Genomic DNA, 19,857 nt, shown 5'->3' on the forward strand with positions numbered 1-19,857 from the left:
GGGACCCTTTAGTCCACAGACTAAGGTTCTATCCACTGAGCCATACCGTCTGGGGCTGGTTCCATTTTTTTCATCATTTGATTTTGTTCACTAGATTCCTTGTTCATTTACTTTGATTATTAGATTCAATTGTTAATAGATATGTATTTATTGCCATTTTATTGTTAATATTTTTTAATCTTTTTTCCCCCTTCTTTTTCTTAAAGAAGACCCTTTCATGTAATACCAGTTTGGTGGTGATGAACTCCTTTAGCCTTCCAAAGATATATGACCCCCCAGCATGTTGTGGAAACAACAAAATCATTATATAAAACTTAGAGTGGCATGAAAGATACAGAGAAATGTGTATATCATGAAGGTAACTTGAGGATGTGAACAAGGGATAACTCAGTGACAATTTTCATGGACTGATGACAGAGATCAGCTGGGCTGATAGTCGCGTCAACAATATCACCAATTAAATCCCATCATTTTTTTAAAGGACACAGAATGAATTATATAATACTAGAGGCCTGTTGCACGAAATTCATGCAAGAGTAGGCCTTCCCCTGGCTGCCAGCACCGTCTTCCCTCTGGCACCCAGGACCCAGGCTTCCCTCCCAGCCTCGGCTTTGTTCAGTCTAATTAGCATATCATGCTTTTATTATTATAGGTTTGTTCTCTGAGAAGTTATTTTATTATGATTACATTCAAAACACACTTGTTTTATTTTGCACAATCACATTGCATTTCCATCTCTGATGCCCCTTATTCCACTGCACTGGAACCATCAGGAAAGTGAAATAGGAATAGAAGGAAGTGTCCAAGGATTATCTTGTACCTTTTATCATCTTGGATCTTAGAACAGCAGAATACAGCGGATGCTGGAAACATAAAAGTGCAATGTTAAAATGATTGAATTGCTTGAGAAACAATGATTTCAGCAAAGCAATTATGCACTGTATCATGAGAGTCTGCATTGCTTAACCATGTCCACTCCCAACTCCATCTTCACCTTAGTTCACCTATAAGAAATATCACCACACCATCTGATTGGGATGTCTTTCATATCACCATCTGGATCAGCCATGAATGGAAGCCCCCAGCTTTCAGCACTGTTTCTTCTGGCTGCATGACCACAAAAACATTAAAACCCTTTGCTACAGCTTCTGATAAGCTTTTTTGTAGCTTTAGAATATAGTCCCATGTCTAGTTAGGGAAGAAAAATGGGTTCCCTTGGTTCCTTTCCTTTGGCAGTATGCTTACTGCTTGATAAATCCCTTCCCTCCACTCTTCATAATTTGTTCCTATAATTTCATATGAGATTCCCTGACTTTGCATTTCTGATTTAATGGCTGACATGCTAGGTCAAAACCAACAAGGGATAGCAGTGTAAAATTTAAAAACATAGATTAAACCTATTTAAACATTGCTTAACAAGTAAAGAATATAGGTGCAGTTGGAGAAGAAAGATGTGCTTGCAATCAGAATGAGGAAATCAAACCGGGAATCAAACTGGAATCTTCATAGGAGTAATCCCCCATTTATTGCTTATTGCTTGTTTTCCAATGTATCTTCAGCACTTAGGGCATTCATGGCATAGAGTGTGCCATCACTACATATGTTTTGAATGTATAAATGAATGTATGAGCACAATGAGTGAATAACCTATCCCTGAAGGTGTGCTAGCTAAAGCAGACTGATCATTTGTCAGAAATAATGCAGAAAGGATTTGTGTCTTGAGTGGAGTCTAAACTTCTGCCTCTAAGATTCCTTGTAAGACTCTAATAAAGTCAACTCATTTATTCTATGCTGGAAGCTGGTCCACCCTTGCTGCTTGACACAGTCGCTGCAGGGAAGAAACATCTGCACAGCATATGTTTCAAGGGACCTGGCGTATATGGCATATGTTTGCTCCCCCTCTTAACGCCATGTGTTTTAACCAGGACCACCTCCCCAAGAAAGGTTTTTTCCCCAGGTGGGGATTTTTTCCCTGGAGTTAGGGATTAACAGGACTAAGGAAGGGAATAAATCAGTAAAACCCCTTAACTAAGTGCCAGGCGGGTAGTTAATCACCTTAACTACAAACAATCACAATTAAGCTACATGGTCTTTACTTAGGATAATCTCCTTCAGTTACTTCCTTGTAGCTTAACAGAAAAGTAGAGTAGTGACCTTGGAATGGAGATAACACCTTGGAATAGAATGGGTAGGATTAAAATCAACAGAACTAGATGGAGATGGGATTTTTGGCAAAGGTCAGATAAGAAACTATGGACATGAAACAAGGAACTGTAGAAGGTGAAGGGAGGACCCAAAACATACCATGATGTGATTATAGAGGCATGCTTATAGGATCAAATAGTATAAATACAGATGTAACAGGACAATAAAGAGAGAACCCAACTATGCTGATCAACTGAACGCTGCCTCTGTGTCATTCCTTCTTCGCCGACTCCGTCCACACCTTTGGGAACCCCTGGACCTGTTGGGGCTGGACCCCAACAATTCTAGGTTATTTCTTTAACCAGAAAAATAACACATAATTGACTAATGTGGGTTAGAATGTTTCTTAGTGTTAAACTAAATTCTTGAACATTTCTTTGAAATAGGTTGATGTGGGTCTTTCCCAAAGAAGGGCCTGCAGGTAAGACCTTTTCTTATCCTAGTAGCAAATAGGGTGGAGCATATGAAAAATATTGAAGGCCCAAGTAGCCATCTCTTTCTCTTCAATCTTAGAAATGCTTGAAGAATGATTTTCTCTGAATATAGTTCAGAATATAGAAGATTATAAAATAAAACACTCACACTTTTCCAGCATGGTACAACTCGAAAGCTTTGTGGATTTGGTCAAAAGGAAGCTGATGGGTTGCTAATGGATCTATATTAATTTTATTTTGCAGGTAACAAGTCACTAGTTGGGGAATACAGTCTCTGGTTTTATAATCTGCAAAAACAAAAAAGCTATTGTAATAAGATGTGAGAAATACCAAACCAACAAAAAGGAAAAAAAATCAAATAATTCATGGAGATGGATAGTGTTCCTCTGAAAAGTTACCATTGAACATAAAAAATAATGGATTTGTACATCAGAAGCCATTGACTTCTGTTGCTAAATGTGGCTTCCATAAAGAGTTCTGTTACCTAGAACTCTTTTGAAGAAAAATTGGGTCCATATTTACATGCTACTGAGTGGAAAATGGCCCTTTTCAACTACCAGTCTTTGACCCCCCTCCTGGGTTTACTATTGCACAACCATTTTCTCCTCTCTTTATTTACACATATAGTGATGGCTTGGGAACTTACCATCAGAGGAATGGGTGGAGATGGGAATGTTAATTTATTAAAGCTGTTGCTCAGTATTGCTCAGAAATAAGGGCTCCTCTGGGAAGGCAAAAATCAGTGCCACAACACCAGGTTGGTGGATATAATTATCCAAAGAGCATTGCTGTTATAAAATAGCACAACAAACTGAAGCCACCAATTTAGAACCAAAGTTGACTGAATTATTTCAAACACTGAAAAAATGCCAAAACTATTTTGCATGAGATAATATTTTATTCAAACTTTAAAAAGTTGCTTATTTAAATAAACTAAAATTGATTTGCAAAGTGCACAAACTCATTGGAGGAGAAATCTTTGGAGGCTTCTACCATTATAGCTGTGTTTCTTCAAGGAGAGGAATTTTGAATTCCATATTTCTACAAAATTAAAAATGATTTCATGAGATCAACAAACTGGTTCCATTTATTCACCCACCTACCTCCTAAACATACACCCTTCATTGTCCGTCCAGAGATAATCGTTTCTGCTTCAAGGCAAAGCTTTGTATTTGGTGGAGCCCACCCAATGATCAGACAGACACCATAGCTCTGGTTGCAGGAATCCCAAGCAGCAAGCTGACAATGATAATCATCAATATAAGTACATTTCCTTTTATAAATAGCAAGTACCACCAGAGGTGGAAGGATTTCTAACCTCTTCCTGGGCAGGGGCTACTTCAACTTCAACTTCAAGACTGCCAGTGATGGGATCCCATTAGAGAACCAATAGAGTTTAGTGGTAAAAGCACAGACTCGGCTATCTGTGTGACCTTTAGGTAAGTTACTTAACCTTCAAATGCCTCAACTTCTTTATTTGTAAAAAAATAATAATAAAATAATACTATCTACTTCATAGAGTTATGAGTATTAAGTGATTTGTCATTCTTAAAACATTTAGAAGACTGTCTGGCAAATAGTAAGCACCATGTGTTTATTAAATAAAATACCCACCACCTCAAAGGCCATACCCTGTATTCTTTGTCTAACCTTCTTACTTGCCATGACTTTCTGTCCAACTCATTTCTATTACAACAAAACAAAACAAATATGTACATATTTGTGTGTGAAGTTTCATTTTTTTAATTCAAAAAGTCAATTTTCTAAAGATGTATAGAGTATTTCTTCATATCTATCTGTTTTCTTTTTTTAAAAAAATATATATTTTATTGATTTTTTACAGAGAGGAAGGGAGAGGGATAGAGAGTTAGAAACATCGATGAGAGAGAAACATCAATCAGCTGCCTCCTGCACACTCCCTACTGGGTATGTGCCCGCAACCAAGGTACATGCCCTTGACCAGAATCGAACCTGGGACCTTGAGTCCACAGGCCGACGCTCTATCCACTGAGCCAAACCGGTTAGGGCTGTATCTATCTGTTTTCACCTCCTTTCTGGGTCTTAATTCTGCTGTCTTCCCCCTTTTCCTCCATTTTGCCTTGTCTCTTTCCTATTGCCTATATTACTACTTCTATTTCAATCTTTGGCTAAGTACATTAGCTACGTACTGAAATGTATTGAATGTCTATATTCCCTCTTCTAACCTGTAAGATCCAAGAGTGCAGTGCCTATTCTATTCACCCTTTTATCCCTAGAATGTAACACAGGTGCATAAAAGCTAATTTTTTCAAACAAATGGATGATTCTGACACAGGACACACATAAATATCCGATGGGAAATAAATAATGTATATAACCTATACCAGTGATGGCGAACCTATAACACGCGTGTCAGAGGTGACACGCGAACACATTTTTTTTGGTTAATTTTTCTTTGTTAAATGGCATTTAAATATATAAAATAAATATCAAAAATGTAAGTCTTTGTTTTACTATGGTTGCAAATATAAAAAAATTTCTATATGTGACACGGCACCAGAGTTAAGTTAGGGTTTTTCAAAATGCTGACATGCCGAGCTCAAAAGGTTCACCATCACTGACCTATACTAATAATAGCCTAGGTCGTCGCACCTTCACATCATCACAAGATGGCCACGTGCACAGTGGAGGCAAGGCCCGGCAGCCATTCTGCACAGTGAGGCCTGGAGGTCCTGTGACTCTGCACAGTGTGGAGGAGGCCGGTCCCGGTGTCTCCACCGCCTTGTGCGGAAGAGGTGGGTCCCGGTGGGGGAGGCGGGTTGCCGCAGGGGAGGGGTGGGGGAGGCGGGTTGCCGCAGGGGAGGGCAGTTGTGGGCATTCAGGCTGGCAGGCAAGCGGTTAGGAGCCAGCAGTCCTGGATTGTGAGAGGGATGTCCGACTGCCGGACGAACCGGCAGGGTCCCAGATTGGAGAGGGTGCAGGCCGGGCTGAGAGACACCCTCCTACCCCCATGCACAAATTTCATGCACCAGGCCTCTAGTTAAATAAACACATATATGAAGAGCTAGGAATAAAGAAAAGGGAATATTGGTATTATGGGCCTTAGCATGTTTAAACTTTGTATACTATAATGACATATCTTTAAATATATATTTCTTTTATTTTAAAAATCAATTTATTGGGGTTACATTAGTTAACAAAATTATATAGGTTTTGCGTATACAATTCTATATTACATCACCTGCATACTGTATTATGTGTTCACCATCCTAAGTCTAGTCTCCTTCTGTCACCATTTATTCCCCCTTTAGCCTCTTCTATCTGCCAGCCCCCTTTCCCTCTGATAATCACCATACTTTTGTTTGTGTTTATGAGGTTTTTTTTGTTGTTGTTAATCCCTTCACCTATTTTACCCAACCCCCTTGCTCCACTCCACTCTGTCAGTCTGTCCTCTATCAATGAGTCTGTTTCTATTTTGTTTGTTTATAAAAATGAATGCCTTAGAGTAAATTTATGTTCTATTTTTAGATTTGGGGTTCACAGTTCTAAAACATATGTTTAGGAGATTTTTTACTTACCTGCATGAGGATATTTAAAGTGTATTCATTGGTTAAACATCTCATTGTGCCCCAAGCCTACATACCATGGTATCAACGAGACCAATGGCCTCAAAGGCAAAGTCAACACCAACGACTGTCATTTCCTTAACCACTTGCTGGACTGGCTTCTTGAGGTTCCGAGGGTTCAGACAATCAGTGACCCCTAAAGCTCTTGCCCGGGGAAATTTTTCCTCATTGATATCAACTCCGATGATTCTAGAAGCACCAGAGGCTTTGCAGCCCATGACAACGGCTGAGCCTATTCCTCCAAGTCCAAAGACCACACAGATGGAACCAGGAGTGACCTACAAATTCACCAGACATGTTTGTATTAGGAATCAAACCTGGACACGTGTAATTAAGAAAATAAACAAACAAAAACAACCATTGAGACTTTTGGAATACCAGTTGAAACATTGGTCTAGTTTTAATGTTTTCTAGGCAAATCACTATGGCACATACTATTCCACAGGGGTCTTCCTCACCTTGGCTGAGTGAACAGCAGCCCAATAGCCTGTAGGTACCTCACAGCTTATGAGACAAATTTTATCCATAGGAGCAGCATCATCAATTTTTGCCACTGAAAACTCAGGCACAACAGTGTATTCAGAGAAGGTGCTTGTGCGGAAAGAGTGATAAATCCTTTTTCCTTTGCAAGTAAATCTGCTCGTCCCATCCATCATTAATCCAGAAGCAGGTAGAACACTAATCCACAGTGACACAGACACAGGCACAGGTACCAGCACGGACATGGAGTTGTAAAGAGAAAAGTGAGCACCTTTAGCTACAGGTCAATGCTTCCACAATATAAACAATTTAGTAAAAGAGTGAGGGGTTAATCTACTAACTCTTGTTTCTCACAGAAGTTTCCCTTCAGGTGCAAGCAGGAATTGCATTCTCTACACTGTGGAATAACGAGTATGAGGACTTTATCTCCTATATATAGGGGGAAAAAAGTGATCATTAGTTAAAATTATTATTGGAACAGAAATACAATAATGTGTTTATAAAGATTTCATTGGATGACTTGAAAACTTGGAGTGGACAGATTACAGCAGCCAGTATAACATTTCCCATGGTTGTTTGGCAGAAGAAACCATATAACCTGGTTTCAGAAATGCCATTATTCTTTTGGGCAAATAATGGAAATTTGGAGATATCCCCTATTTGATAGAGAGTTGTAAGTTGGCTTGCCTCTATTCTGAAAATAGAATAATGAAATCAGGACTGAATCTTAGTGATATCATCTAGTTTAATCCCTTTGAAAGATTTAAGTTCCACAGTAGTTGCCACCTGCCTAAAGTGGCCTGGCTAGATAACAGCAGAACTCTCTTTACTGAGTCTCGCTGCCCCACATTCATGCTATTCATGTATAGTTCATCAACTATAACGCTATTGCAATCACATATATAAAATAAAGTGCCCCTGATTATTATATCCACTCTCACTATTCTATTTTTATTAGGAGGCCTCCTCATAGTCTCCCCACACTGAGCCATAGCAGACAGACCTCTGACATGTTTCTTAGTGAGGCTAAATTCCAAGACATGGTAACTTCAGAGAATAAAAGTAATTCCTCTTCCTGCTTCTGGAGCACTTTCTATGGAGGGTGGCTTCTAAGTTGCAGAGTTGTGGGAAGAATATTGATTACATTTGGATCCAGTTACTAGCTAGCCTTCTTGGGCCCTAGGGGGGCAGACTAAGTGTAGGGTCAGGGAAGAAAATCAACATGATCATCACCACTTACAAAGGCCTCGGCAGAGTTCTACAATATTGTTCCTATACTAGTCCCTACAAACTTTTACAACGCAGAAACTACTCCCCTTCGGCCTCTTGCAGAGCTTAGTTGGCATTAAAAAATCTCTTGTAGTTTAGATAGAGCACATCGTACCTTCACTGACCCAAAGGTACTGGATCTCAAATTCAGAAGTTCTGCTCTCGTCCTTTCTCTTCAAGTGCTCATCATTTTCAATAAAACTTGCACTGGAATTTTTCTACCTGAAGAGTAGCTACAGTATATATCCCTCCTATTTGCAGTATGTTCTTGGAGATGTAAAGGCCATGACTTTCTACTTTTGTCCCTCCTACTATAACTAGTGTCATATGTAGGGTAAACATCCATACTTGCTTGGCAAATGAATACCTTGATGGCAGCTTGTGAATGTTCTGACCATGCACTTTCCTAGCTCTCTCTGTGTGCGTGGCTACAGGCTGTGAGTGTTTCTAATATCTTAATCCATGTGACTGCTTTTATTCACTCGGATAATTTCAGACATGCTCAGAATAGGTATACCAAGGTCCCTTTTGATTAGTCTTGGAAAGAGGATATACTTGCTTTCTTTGATTCTTTGAAATAGCACTATCATCCTATTAATAAAAATTCAAGTTCTATGTTCTAGTTGTTTAGAACATTTATTCATTTGTCAAACCCATTCAATGTATTTTACCCCTGACACAGGCCCTGTACTAAACATTTGGGGAAAATATATATATATATATATAAACATATATATTCCCCGAATGTCCCTGACCCTAAGAGGTTTTCAATCTATTTAGAAGTCCACTGGTCCCATCTCAACATTCATTTGGCTATGAATATATACTTGGCCCAACCACTACCCCTGGATTGCTAGAGATGACAGCAGGGAAACTGTGTGACTCTTGGAATGACTAGATACATTTAATATCATGATATATAATTAGTTAGAAGAATCTAGAGGTAAACCAAGTTATTTCTTCTATAAATAGGTTAATGCATTATAAGTTTCTTCACTGTGTAAAGATAGCTCTTTGGCAGGTTGTTCATGGAAAGGCTTTTATGGCCCATTACCCACCTGGTTTCACTGAGCTCACTCCTGTGCCAATACTCTCCACAATACCAGCTCCTTCATGGCCTGGGATTAAAGGGAAATGCATGGGGACCAATCCTTTCAGTACATGATCATCAGAACCACAGATCCCTGTAGATTTGAGCTGCATAGGAATTAAGTGACAAAAGATCAATTGGTTTGAATTTTTTTCCTCTTTCTTTTATCTGAGGATGATTATTAAAATTTTTATATGAATTATCTCTTTGATATTTATAACAACTCTCAGAGGAACACAGGGAAGGCCTTATTATCCCAAACCTAGAGGTGAGGAAAGGGGGATTCAAAGACTTGGAATGACTTGCCCAAAGTCATATGGCACATGTTTCAGACCTGGAAATAAACTGAGTTTTTCTGAAATCTACTTTGTACAGCCCATGTCATAAAACAGTTTTGAAATATGAGGGGCAATTACAATGAAGGACTTTTTGACCATGTATCAATAGCACCATCTTTGAGGTGAAAAACTGAAAGCTTTTCCTTTAAGATCAGAAACAAGACAAAGATGCCCACCCTTGTCACTATTTTTCAACATAGTAGTAGAAGTCCTAGCCTGAGTAATCATGCAAGAGAAAGAAATAAAAGGTACCCAAATTTGGAAAAAAAATTAAAACTGTCACTATTTGCAGATGACATGATTATATACACTGAGGGCCAGATTATTATGACTACCTGACATTGGTAGGCAAATTAGCTATAATTTCGCGCTGAAGTTGCTAGAGGGCCAGATCATTATAAATAGGGAAGCAGGTTGTTTACAACAGTAGAAGTGATTTTTTTTCCTGAAGATATGGGTAAACAACGTGATTTAACAGCCTTTAAACGTGGAATATATACACATACTGAGTGGCCAGATTATTATGACCACCCCATCAGAACTTTGTTGGGCCACCTTTTGCCTTCAATACTGCGGCCATTTTTCTTGGCATTGACTCCACGAGATGTTAAAAGGTTGTGCAAGGAATCTGACACCATGCCTGATGAATAACACTGTCCAGTTCTGTGAGATTTGATGGTTGTGGAACCAGCTGCCTGATGGCTCAATTTTAACTTCTTCCCACAAATGCTCAATTGGATTGAGATCTGGTGATTGTGGGGGCCACCTAAGCAAGGTAAAGTCTCCCTCATGTTCTTGAAACCACTCCTGCACAATACAAGTACCATGGCATGGCCCATTGTCTTGTTGGAAGAAGTCATCTCCATTGGGATACGCCATCAACATGATAGGATGAACTTGATCAGCAATGATACTTAGGTATGTTGTGCTATTCAGACGTTGTTCCACATGAATTAAAGGGCCAAGAAAACATGCCCCAAACCATAACACTGCCCCCATCAGCTTGAAGGGTTGTACTCATGTATGTGGGGTGCATGCTTTCATGCTGTTTCCGCCAAATTCTCACTCTGCCATCTGCGTGATGCAACTGGAAACGTGATTCATCGAACCACATGACTTTTTTCCAATGCTCAGCTGTGCAATCCTTGTGTTCCTGTGCAAATTGGAGATGTTTTATCTTGGTAACTTCAGACAGCAAAGGTGTTCAAACAGGCCTTCGGCTTCCATATCCCATACAAATGCAGTGTATGGCTATTTTGCCTACAAATGTCAGGTGGTCATAATAATCTGGCCACTCATGTTCAAATATATCCCACATTCAAAGGCTATTAAATCGAATTGTTTACCCATATCTTCAGGGGAAAAAATCACTTCTACTGTCATGGTAAACAACCTGCTTCCCTATTTATAATGATCTGGTCCTCTAGCAACTTCAGAGTGAAATTATAGCTAATTTGCCTACAAATGTCAGGTGGTCATAATAATCTGGACACTCAGGGTATATGGGTTGCCTTCTGTATGTGGCCTGATCAGGGATCAAACCCACAAACTTTTGGTGCACAGAATGACACTCAACCAACTGAGCCACTCTGGCCAGGCCTCAACCTTGATTTTATCCAGGATTCAAAGTGATATTGCTCTGGTCCTTGCTGTGTAACTTTCACCATGGTAAGTTCTTCTGGAGTTATTATTTAAGGTGCAGCCTCTGCAGTTAAGGAGCATATCAATGTAAGAACAGAAAATATTGGCTAATTTCTAAATATTTCAATGATGATGATCTAGTACACAATAACTAAGGATTAATGAAATGCCCTCTGTATGAATGAAATAGATGATGTAACTTCTCAATAATGGTCAGTTACCAAAGACCTTCCTTTGTGTACATTCTTATCACCTTTCTTTTTTCTTTTCAACCTCTCTCCTTGGTGAAAGAAAGTCTTCACTGTAACAACAGACAGTTGATAATTTATTTAGTGTTAGTTCTCATATTTTCCTGTTTTGTCTTTCATTGCCCAACTATCTTTTTCTACTTTCCTCCTTCCCTCCATCTCTCTTTCCTTCTGGCATCCTTCTATTTCCCTTCCTTCCTTTTCTCTGTTACTCTTTGAACCATCCTTCTATACCTTCTACTTTAATTAGTTATGGACTAGAAGCACATAGCTTTAAGTGTTTGTTGCATTCATTGAATCAAGTGTTGAATTTCCTGGTCTTAAATTAGAAGATAGGTGACTTTAATGTTTAATAAGACTTTAAGCAAAAGTACTCTTAATCTTGCGTATTTAATGATTTCATAAAATTTGAGATATACTGATTGAGAGGTTGATTTGAGAGCGGTGAGGGGCTTTTGACAAATCAATGTTTTCCAGTCCTTGGTCTAAGCTCTGTTCAATAATTTTTAACGCTTTCAAATGACTTTAAATACCATCACAGAGTCCAGCTGCTCATTCTTAGAAATTGAAATTTACACATGGTGCACTTTTTCAGAGAAATTCTGACATTTTTATAACAACTGAGCACAACACAATTGAGATATAAAATAAGTCTGTTAGTCACTAAATATTCATTTGTATCATAGAAATGTGGGGAAATGCATTCATTGTCCTTTTCCCCAGAATGAAAAGTAAGTAACACTTAAAACACATTCTAGATCACATCGTCAAGTATATTGGTCTATGATATTATATAATTTAAGTAAAAAATTTAATACTAAGTAATCTACACTAATAAAAGAGAAACATGGTAATTGGCATACGACCGCTACCCTTCCCATTGGCTAATCAGCGTATCCTTATGCAAATTAACTGTCAGCCAAGATGGCGGCTGGCAGCCATGCACTGAAGCGAGCAGGGAGGCTTGCTTCAGGGACTGCGGACTCCAACGTTCCCCCCCTCACTTGCCGGCCTCTCAACTGCAACTCTAAGCAACTATTACTATGTTGCAAATAAGAAGCTAAACAAAACAGGCTTTCAGTCAGCCCCGGACCGCAACATTGTATCCATGTTTTCAGCAGTGAGGCCTCAGAGCTAAAGCTGGCCCAGAACTGGCCCAGAATTAAAAAAAAAAAAAAAAAAGAAAACAAGGAGCGGTTAGTCAACTGCCAGCGGGAAAACAGCCCTCAGCCCCTCAGCCAGCCTGGCCAGGCACCCCAGTGGGGACCCCCACCCTGATCCAGGACACCCTTCAGGGCAAACCAGCCGGCCCCCACCCATGCACCAGGCCTCTATTCTATACAGTAAAAGGGTAATATGCCTCCCAGCACCGGGATCAGCGGAGCAGCGAGGCTCCTGGCACTGGGATCAGCTTGAAAGGGGGCAGCGCCCAAACCCCCTGATCAGCCCTGCTCTGTGCCTGATGGGGGGGAGCTCCCCAATCCCCCGATTGCCCTGCGGCTCTGTGTGTGACAGGGTGCAGTGCACCAACCCCCTGATCAGCCCTGCTCTGTGTGTGACAGGGTAGAACCATAACCTCTCCATCGGCCCTGCCCCGAGTGTGACAGTGGTGGCGCCCCAACCCCCTGATCAGCCCTGTTCTGTGGGTAATAGAGGGTGGCGCCCCAACCCCCCTCCATGGGCCTTGCTCTGTGTGTGACAGGGTAGAGCCATAACCTCCCCATTGGCCCTGCCCTGAGTGTGACAGGGTGCAGCGCCCCAACCCCCTGATCCGCCCTGCTCTGTGCGTGACAGGGGGCGGTGCCCAGGTCCCCTATCGGCCCTGCTCTGTGAGTGACAGGGAGCAGCGCCTCAACCCCCTGATTGGCCCTGCTCTGTGAGTGACAGAGGGCAGCGCCCCAACCCCCTGATCGGCCCTGCTCTGTGCGTGACAGGGGGTGGCGCCGCAACCTCTCCATTGACCCTGCCTTGAGTGTAACAGGGGGGGCGGGTGCCCCAACCCCTCCAATCAGTCTATCCTGAGCGTGACTGAGGGTGGCATTGCAACCTCTCAATCCGCCCTGCTCTGTGCATGATGGGGCGGTGCCCCAACTCCCCAATCAGCCCTGCTCTGAGCCTGACCAGGGGCTGCACTTAGGGATTGGGCCTGCCCTCTGCCACCCGGGAGCAGGCCTAAGCCAGCAGGTCGTTATCTCCCAAGGGGTCCCAGACTGTGAGAGGGCACAGGCAGGGCTAGGGGGACCCCCCCCCCCCCGCCGAGTGCACAAATTTTTGTGCACCAGGCCTCTAGTACTATAATAAAAGTAATTATATTGGCTGAGTGAACTGCCAATATTTTACTGTTATTAAGAATATCTCAAGCATTCATTGACTGCATTCATTTATCTTAATTTTTAAATCTTCTTTTACTAAATGAACAGATTAAAACTACAAATTATGTAGTTAAACACTAAGACAGGGTTTCGTGCATTTAACTTCTAAGGTAAAGATTAGAAGTCTTAGATTTACCTTAATACGAACTTCCCCAGCCTTTGGAGGGTCCACCTGAACTTCCTCAATTGCAAGAGGAGAATTTGTTTTCCAGGCAATGGCTGCCCGGCATGTAATTGTCTGTTGACACAGGACAATAAAAGGACATCATTAGCAATAACATTTAGCTTTTATTCTGATCACACAAATGGCACTAACTTGTTAAAATTTGTAAAAATAATAAAGGAAAGAGATCATTGCAATTTCAGGATCAAGCTGTTGAAATTTTAGCATATATCCCTATAGTCTCTTATAGTATTTGTATGTAGTTGAGATCATGTCATATAAGCATTTTTTATTCTGCTTTATTGCTAATAACAGCCATCAGGTATTGAACATTTACCCTTTACTTGTTCATAAGCATTTTCTCATCACTTTAAAATGCTTTGAAATCATAATTGTGAGTGGCTACTTTTATTTCATCATTTGAATGTGTCCTAATTTGCTTAATCAGTAATTACCAAGACAGGTAGTTATTTACATTGTTTTGAGTATCATAAAGAATATTGTGAACAACTTTGTTTATAATTTTGACTTGCTTGACTTTCTTTTTTAAAATATATTTTTATTGATTTCAGAGAGGAAGGGAGAAGGGAGAGAGAGATAGAAACATCAACGATGAGAGAGAATCATTGATCCGCTGCCTCCTGCACACCCCTTACTTGGGATCGAGCCCGAAACCCAGGCATGTGCCCTTGACTGGAATCGAACCTGGGACCTTTCAGTCCGCAGGCTGACACTCTATTCACTGAGCCAAACCAGCTAGGACTTGCCTGACTTTCTTAAGTAAGAATTACTTTGGAAAGGATAGAGAAATTGTTAGGACTAAATTGATTTCCAAATCTCTTTACAGGAAGGTTGAGATATATGGCACCATTTATAGAAATATAAAAGAATATCTATATCATCATTGATTTCACTCTCCTTAGCATTGACTATAAGTCATTAAAAATATAATATTAGACAGGCAGAAAGAGCTAGTTATTTCATTTAATTAGTGTATTTTGAATGTTAGTGATGTTCAATGTTCTTTATATTAATTGCACTTATTATTCTCTATTGTGGAGTGTTTAGTCATATAATTTACGTAAGTATCTACTGACATCTTGCTGTGTGTTTTTTTAAATCATTTGACCTCATTAAAGCAGTCACCTGTTGTTTGTCAACTTGTCACATTATTTTCCCCTGCTGATTTCTGACCTGTAACTTTTTATGAAGGTATATGCATGCACACACATAAACACACATTTTTAAATTTTGGTTTATAAAAGTATCTTTTTCTTTGTGTGTTTTTTTATTCCATCTCTATATTTTGAAAATTCTTAAAGACCAAATAAATATTTATTTTTTTCTAGATTTTTATAGTTTGATTTTAAAATATTTCTTTTAAATTCAACTGAAAATTATTTCATTGTGTGAAGTTATGGAACCTAAATGAATTGTCCCAGGATGAACTCTTGTTTCTTTTGTTTCTGCTTAAATTAGAGGAAAAAAAGGGGGACATCTGTAATACTTTCAACAATATAAATAAATTAAAAATAAAAAACTCAGATGATTTTAAACCAAAGATAGCTCAACAACAACAAAAGAAACATGAAACTACACCATTTTTAACATTGTAAGTTAAATACATCCCTCCCATGATGGAGACCAAAGAGAAATATTAATGTGTATCAGTAGATATTACAGTTACAAATACAATATATAAAAAATTAGTAACTTTACTATATGTGTTTACATTTACAAGTTTCTTTTTGGAAACTGCTTCTATTCTGTTTATCTTTCTCTCTATTCTTACACCAGCACCTCAATTCTTTAAATACTTAAACTTTTTGATGCATCTTAATACCAAACACTAGTACCCTTCATAATTTCATGTATACTCTATTTGTAAGTTTACTACCTTACTAATTGTAACATATACTGAACTGGATAAATCTGTTATGTCTTTAGGAATTTAGATACTAAAGAAGAGATAATAAATGCCTTATAATACAGAGAAAAGGGACAAATGCCACCAAAAATTTTAAAGAAAATGTTATAGAAAATATTACTTTTTTTCTGGGGATAGAATTATTCTGCTTTCACTTATCAAACTCAAGTGAGACTATAGACTTCATGAAAAAACTTTCCTAATTTCAAAAATGATACACACTCAAAAAAAAAAAAAAACAACTAGAAAATACTTCCAATCAAGGTAGCAGAGTAGGTAAATGCTGGCTCACCTCCTCCCAAGGTCACATCAAAACTACAACTGAATTCTAGAACAGCCACTCTTGAGAACCACTGGATTAGTTGGACAGAACACCTATAACTAAGGCTATAAAGTTGAGACTGTTGGACGGGCAGGGATGTGACATGGTGCTGGTCCCAACCCACGGTTAAGAATAGGGAAGATATCTTGACTGCAGAGGACCGCCCTCCACCTCTCCAATGTACACACCCAAGAAGTGTAGAACTTGAGAAAAAAGATGCCTACAACAAGGGCTAACTAGGCTCAAATTAAAACTAACAAAACAAAACAGAGCCCAGCAGCCATTTCTACACAAGGGCCCCTCATGCAAACTGCACTTCAGAAAGAAGCTTGCTCTGAACTGCCTTCCTGCACTGTGTTTCTGCCATCTGAACCAGCCCTTATAAAAGAGCTCCTGGAATCCTATCTCAACCAATAGGACTAAAGCTTCCTCTATCCAATCAGAGCTGTGCAGCTATATCCCCCTTCAGTTTTTTCACTGACTAATTAGAGTGGCTCCATTTTGACCAATCACTACAGTGTCTTTTGGACCAATCAAACTTCAAGAATTGGGAGTCCTCATTTGCATTAGGACAAACCAATCAGGAACCAGAAGTGGGGACTTCTGTCTATATAAGTCAGTTCCCTTCTAACTCTGGGAGAACACTTTCCCTTTCCACTGAAGGCTGAAGAATGTGTATCCACTGGAGCAGACCAGCACAAGCAGAGCAGAGCAGAGCAGAACTGTTTAGCCAAAGAGGGGCCTTGCCCCAGGACCACCTCTCCCAGGCCCTCCTAAAAGCCATGTTATTTCACAGCTGTGCTGTGTCACAATTGAGATGTTTGGATTGCATAAAGTTTTCTTCTTCACTGCACCCTAAACTGGGGAGTCCTATTGAATTGATTCCATAACCATCGGTTGTCAGAAGCAAGAGGTCCCAGCTCCACACCAGGCTCCCCAGCTCAGCACCAGTGACAGGAAGAGGAATCCCCACCATGTCTGGCTGTGAAAGTCAGTGGGGATTCTATCCGGGCGAGAAAGAGGGCTGCTGTACATCCACGGGGCTCGAGTACAGACTCACTGGCTCACAAAGAGTTGCCCTAAGCCCCAGAAATGGCACAGACACTTAGAAAGTACCAGGGACATATGAAGGAAGAGGAACTGTCTGGCTTCAGGATGAGAATGGGAGGGGCCGCCCTCTCTGGGAAGGAAGTGCTGGCAGGCACTATTGTTTCTCTGTTGAACTCTCCTCACACACAGCCATAGGCACTGAATCTGAGTAGTCATTAACCTGGCTGACACTGCTTTAGCCCCATCCTGCTGATTCCCTGAGCCCCTGCCCCACCCATCTTGTGCAACTTGCATAGAAGAGTCACTTTTTCAGTGACCGTTCTATACAAGCGGCCAACTAGGCCCATGCTGAGACTTTTCTAAAACGTCTCAAAGATCCACAAACCCCAAACAAGCAGCAGCTGGCCTTGGCATGCCCTGTGCCTCTTGCTAAATGGCTCCGAGCCTGGCATTCGTGGCAGCCAACCTCAGTTCACAGCATAACCACTCCCAGGTGCTTCCAAGTCCAGGAAAGGCAATGATCAACTGTAGATCACTTTGTAGCTCCAGACACAGGTAGCAGCTAATTGTGGCCTATAAGAGGCTCCAGAACCAACACACCTTGTAGCTGGCTTCAGACCACACCAGAGAACCACCCAATTAGCACCACAGATGACACACCCAAAGGGTAGACTTGGCAGGCAGAGTCCCACTAAAATAAGTTCTGCTTTAGGGAGTCAGCCCCCTACCAAAAGCTCATGTGCTGTAGCCAGTCCTCACTGCCAGCCAGCTGGAGGGTCAGTCTCCACCCACTGATATGCCAACAGCGATCTAGTCTCAACTACAAAAGGAGAGCACACACTACTCACACAAGGGCCACCGCTGGAGTACCCACAAGATATCTACCACGTAAGATCACTTTACAAAGACTGGAGACACATAGCAGATCTACCTAATACATAGAAACAAACACAGGGATACAGCTGAAATGAGGACATAGAGAAACACATCCTTAATAAAGAACAGTGCAAAACCCCAGGAAAAGAACTAAATAAAATGGAGACAAACAATCAACCAGATATAGAGCTCAAAGTATTAGTTATTCTGAGGAAAGAAATAAACACAGAATTCCAGGAAGCACGGAGTCCCAAACAAGATGAACCCAAGACACATCATAACTAAAATGCCAAAGTAAAGACAAAGAGAGAGATTTCATGCAAAGGAAGCAAAATAAAAAGCTGGTAGCGATACTTACATCAGACAAAATATTATACAAAATAGACTTTAAAACAAAGGCTATAACAAGAGACAAAAAGGGCATTTCATAATGGAAAAGGAATCAATCCAAGAACAGGATGAAACTCTTGTAAACATTTATGCACCCAATGTAGGCGAATCTAAATGTCTAAAGCAAATATTGGAACTGATATAATATTGAATGTCAACCATAATTGAAAAATTAAATTTAAAATAATTGGAAAACTCAGACAAGGGTAAAGAGGGAAAAACTGCAAGTTTGGTACCAGCTATTACTGTTTTTAAAATTTTAGGGTAAGTCTTTTCAATCAACATCCTATGTATGTGTATGTTTGTATAATCGTACTGAGGATGCTGCTCTACAGTCTGCTCTCTCAGTTAACATTATGAATACTTTGCAGGTAATTTAAAATAACCACTTCAGACTTTATTGACTAATATATCATAATTTACTTAGTTTCCTGGTATTTGACCGATGTTGTTTCCAGTGTTTTACTCTTAAAAATAATGAAGCAGTTAACTTGTTTATAAAAACTACATAATTATTTCTGTGGAATAAAATCCTGAATCAAATGATAATTACATTTTCATGGTATTTGATACAATATTGTCAAACTATCACCCAAGAATTTTCTAGCAATTTATTTTCCCTGCAGTGGCGGATGAATTTCCACAGGTGGGAAAACATTGGTTATTGTCATTAAATTCTTTAGCAATCTGATTGGCGAAAACAAAGTTTTAACTTTGTTTCAATATGCAGTTTTGGGATAAGTAATCAAGATGATATGGATCTATTTTAAAGGTAGTACTTACTTTGCCCAAGGTGTCCATGATGAATTTTCTGGTTTTCTTGGTGTCTTCTAGGGTATACCAGAGAGAACTTCACTTGTGGACTCTGCTCCTGTGCAAACAGGGCCAAGTACTTATAGTCTTTATACACTGAAACTCATTAAAAATCATTACACAATATGCGGGAACCAGAGAGGTGAAGTGATTGGCAAACGTGTGAAAGTGAAGGACAGAAAGAAATGTAAAGGAATCATTATGGAGGGGTTTGAGAGGGAGGATGCTAAATGAGGAGAGAAGTAGTTTGAAGGTAGCAATGGTGACTTAAAAGAAAGCATGACAGATATGAACAACCAAATAAGGTCAAGGGCAGAAAAGCAACTGGGAGCAGAAACTCAAATCAATTAAACTTCAATGGGATTTTGCCTCTCTCTTATGTGAGTCAGTGCAGCATAGTGGTTAAAAGCATGGATACTAGCACTAACAGACCTGCATTCAAGTCTTTGTTTTGTCTTTTACCTGCTATGAAAGAAGGCAAGAAATCCAACCTCGCTGTGCTTCAGTTCCCCCCTCAGTAAGGTGAGAGTATTTCCTACCTCATAGGTTTGTTATAAGCACTAAGAGAGTTAACATCTGATAAATGTTTAGAACTGTGTCCAGCCCATAGCATGGCATGACTATTTGTTTTCCG

General features: G+C 40.0%; 1 protein-coding gene across 1 annotated transcript; it reads right to left on the reverse strand.

The window, feature by feature from the left end:
• Positions 1 to 838: 838 nt before the first annotated feature.
• On the reverse strand, positions 839 to 19,211 carry LOC102429031 (alcohol dehydrogenase 1-like). The gene is made up of 9 exons (XM_006100288.1): positions 19,194 to 19,211; positions 13,819 to 13,920; positions 9,052 to 9,190; positions 7,066 to 7,153; positions 6,703 to 6,922; positions 6,262 to 6,522; positions 3,743 to 3,878; positions 2,788 to 2,926; positions 839 to 863 (listed from the first exon to the last, which is right to left on the reverse strand). The coding sequence occupies exons 1-9, from the start codon at positions 19,209 to 19,211 to the stop codon at positions 839 to 841; spliced, it is 1,128 nt and encodes a 375-aa protein (XP_006100350.1).
• Between the last annotated feature and the right edge of the window lie 646 nt (positions 19,212 to 19,857).

This window comes from Myotis lucifugus, unplaced genomic scaffold (assembly GCF_000147115.1).
Source record: "Myotis lucifugus unplaced genomic scaffold, Myoluc2.0 scaffold_308, whole genome shotgun sequence".
Classification (NCBI taxonomy): domain Eukaryota; kingdom Metazoa; phylum Chordata; class Mammalia; order Chiroptera; family Vespertilionidae; genus Myotis; species Myotis lucifugus.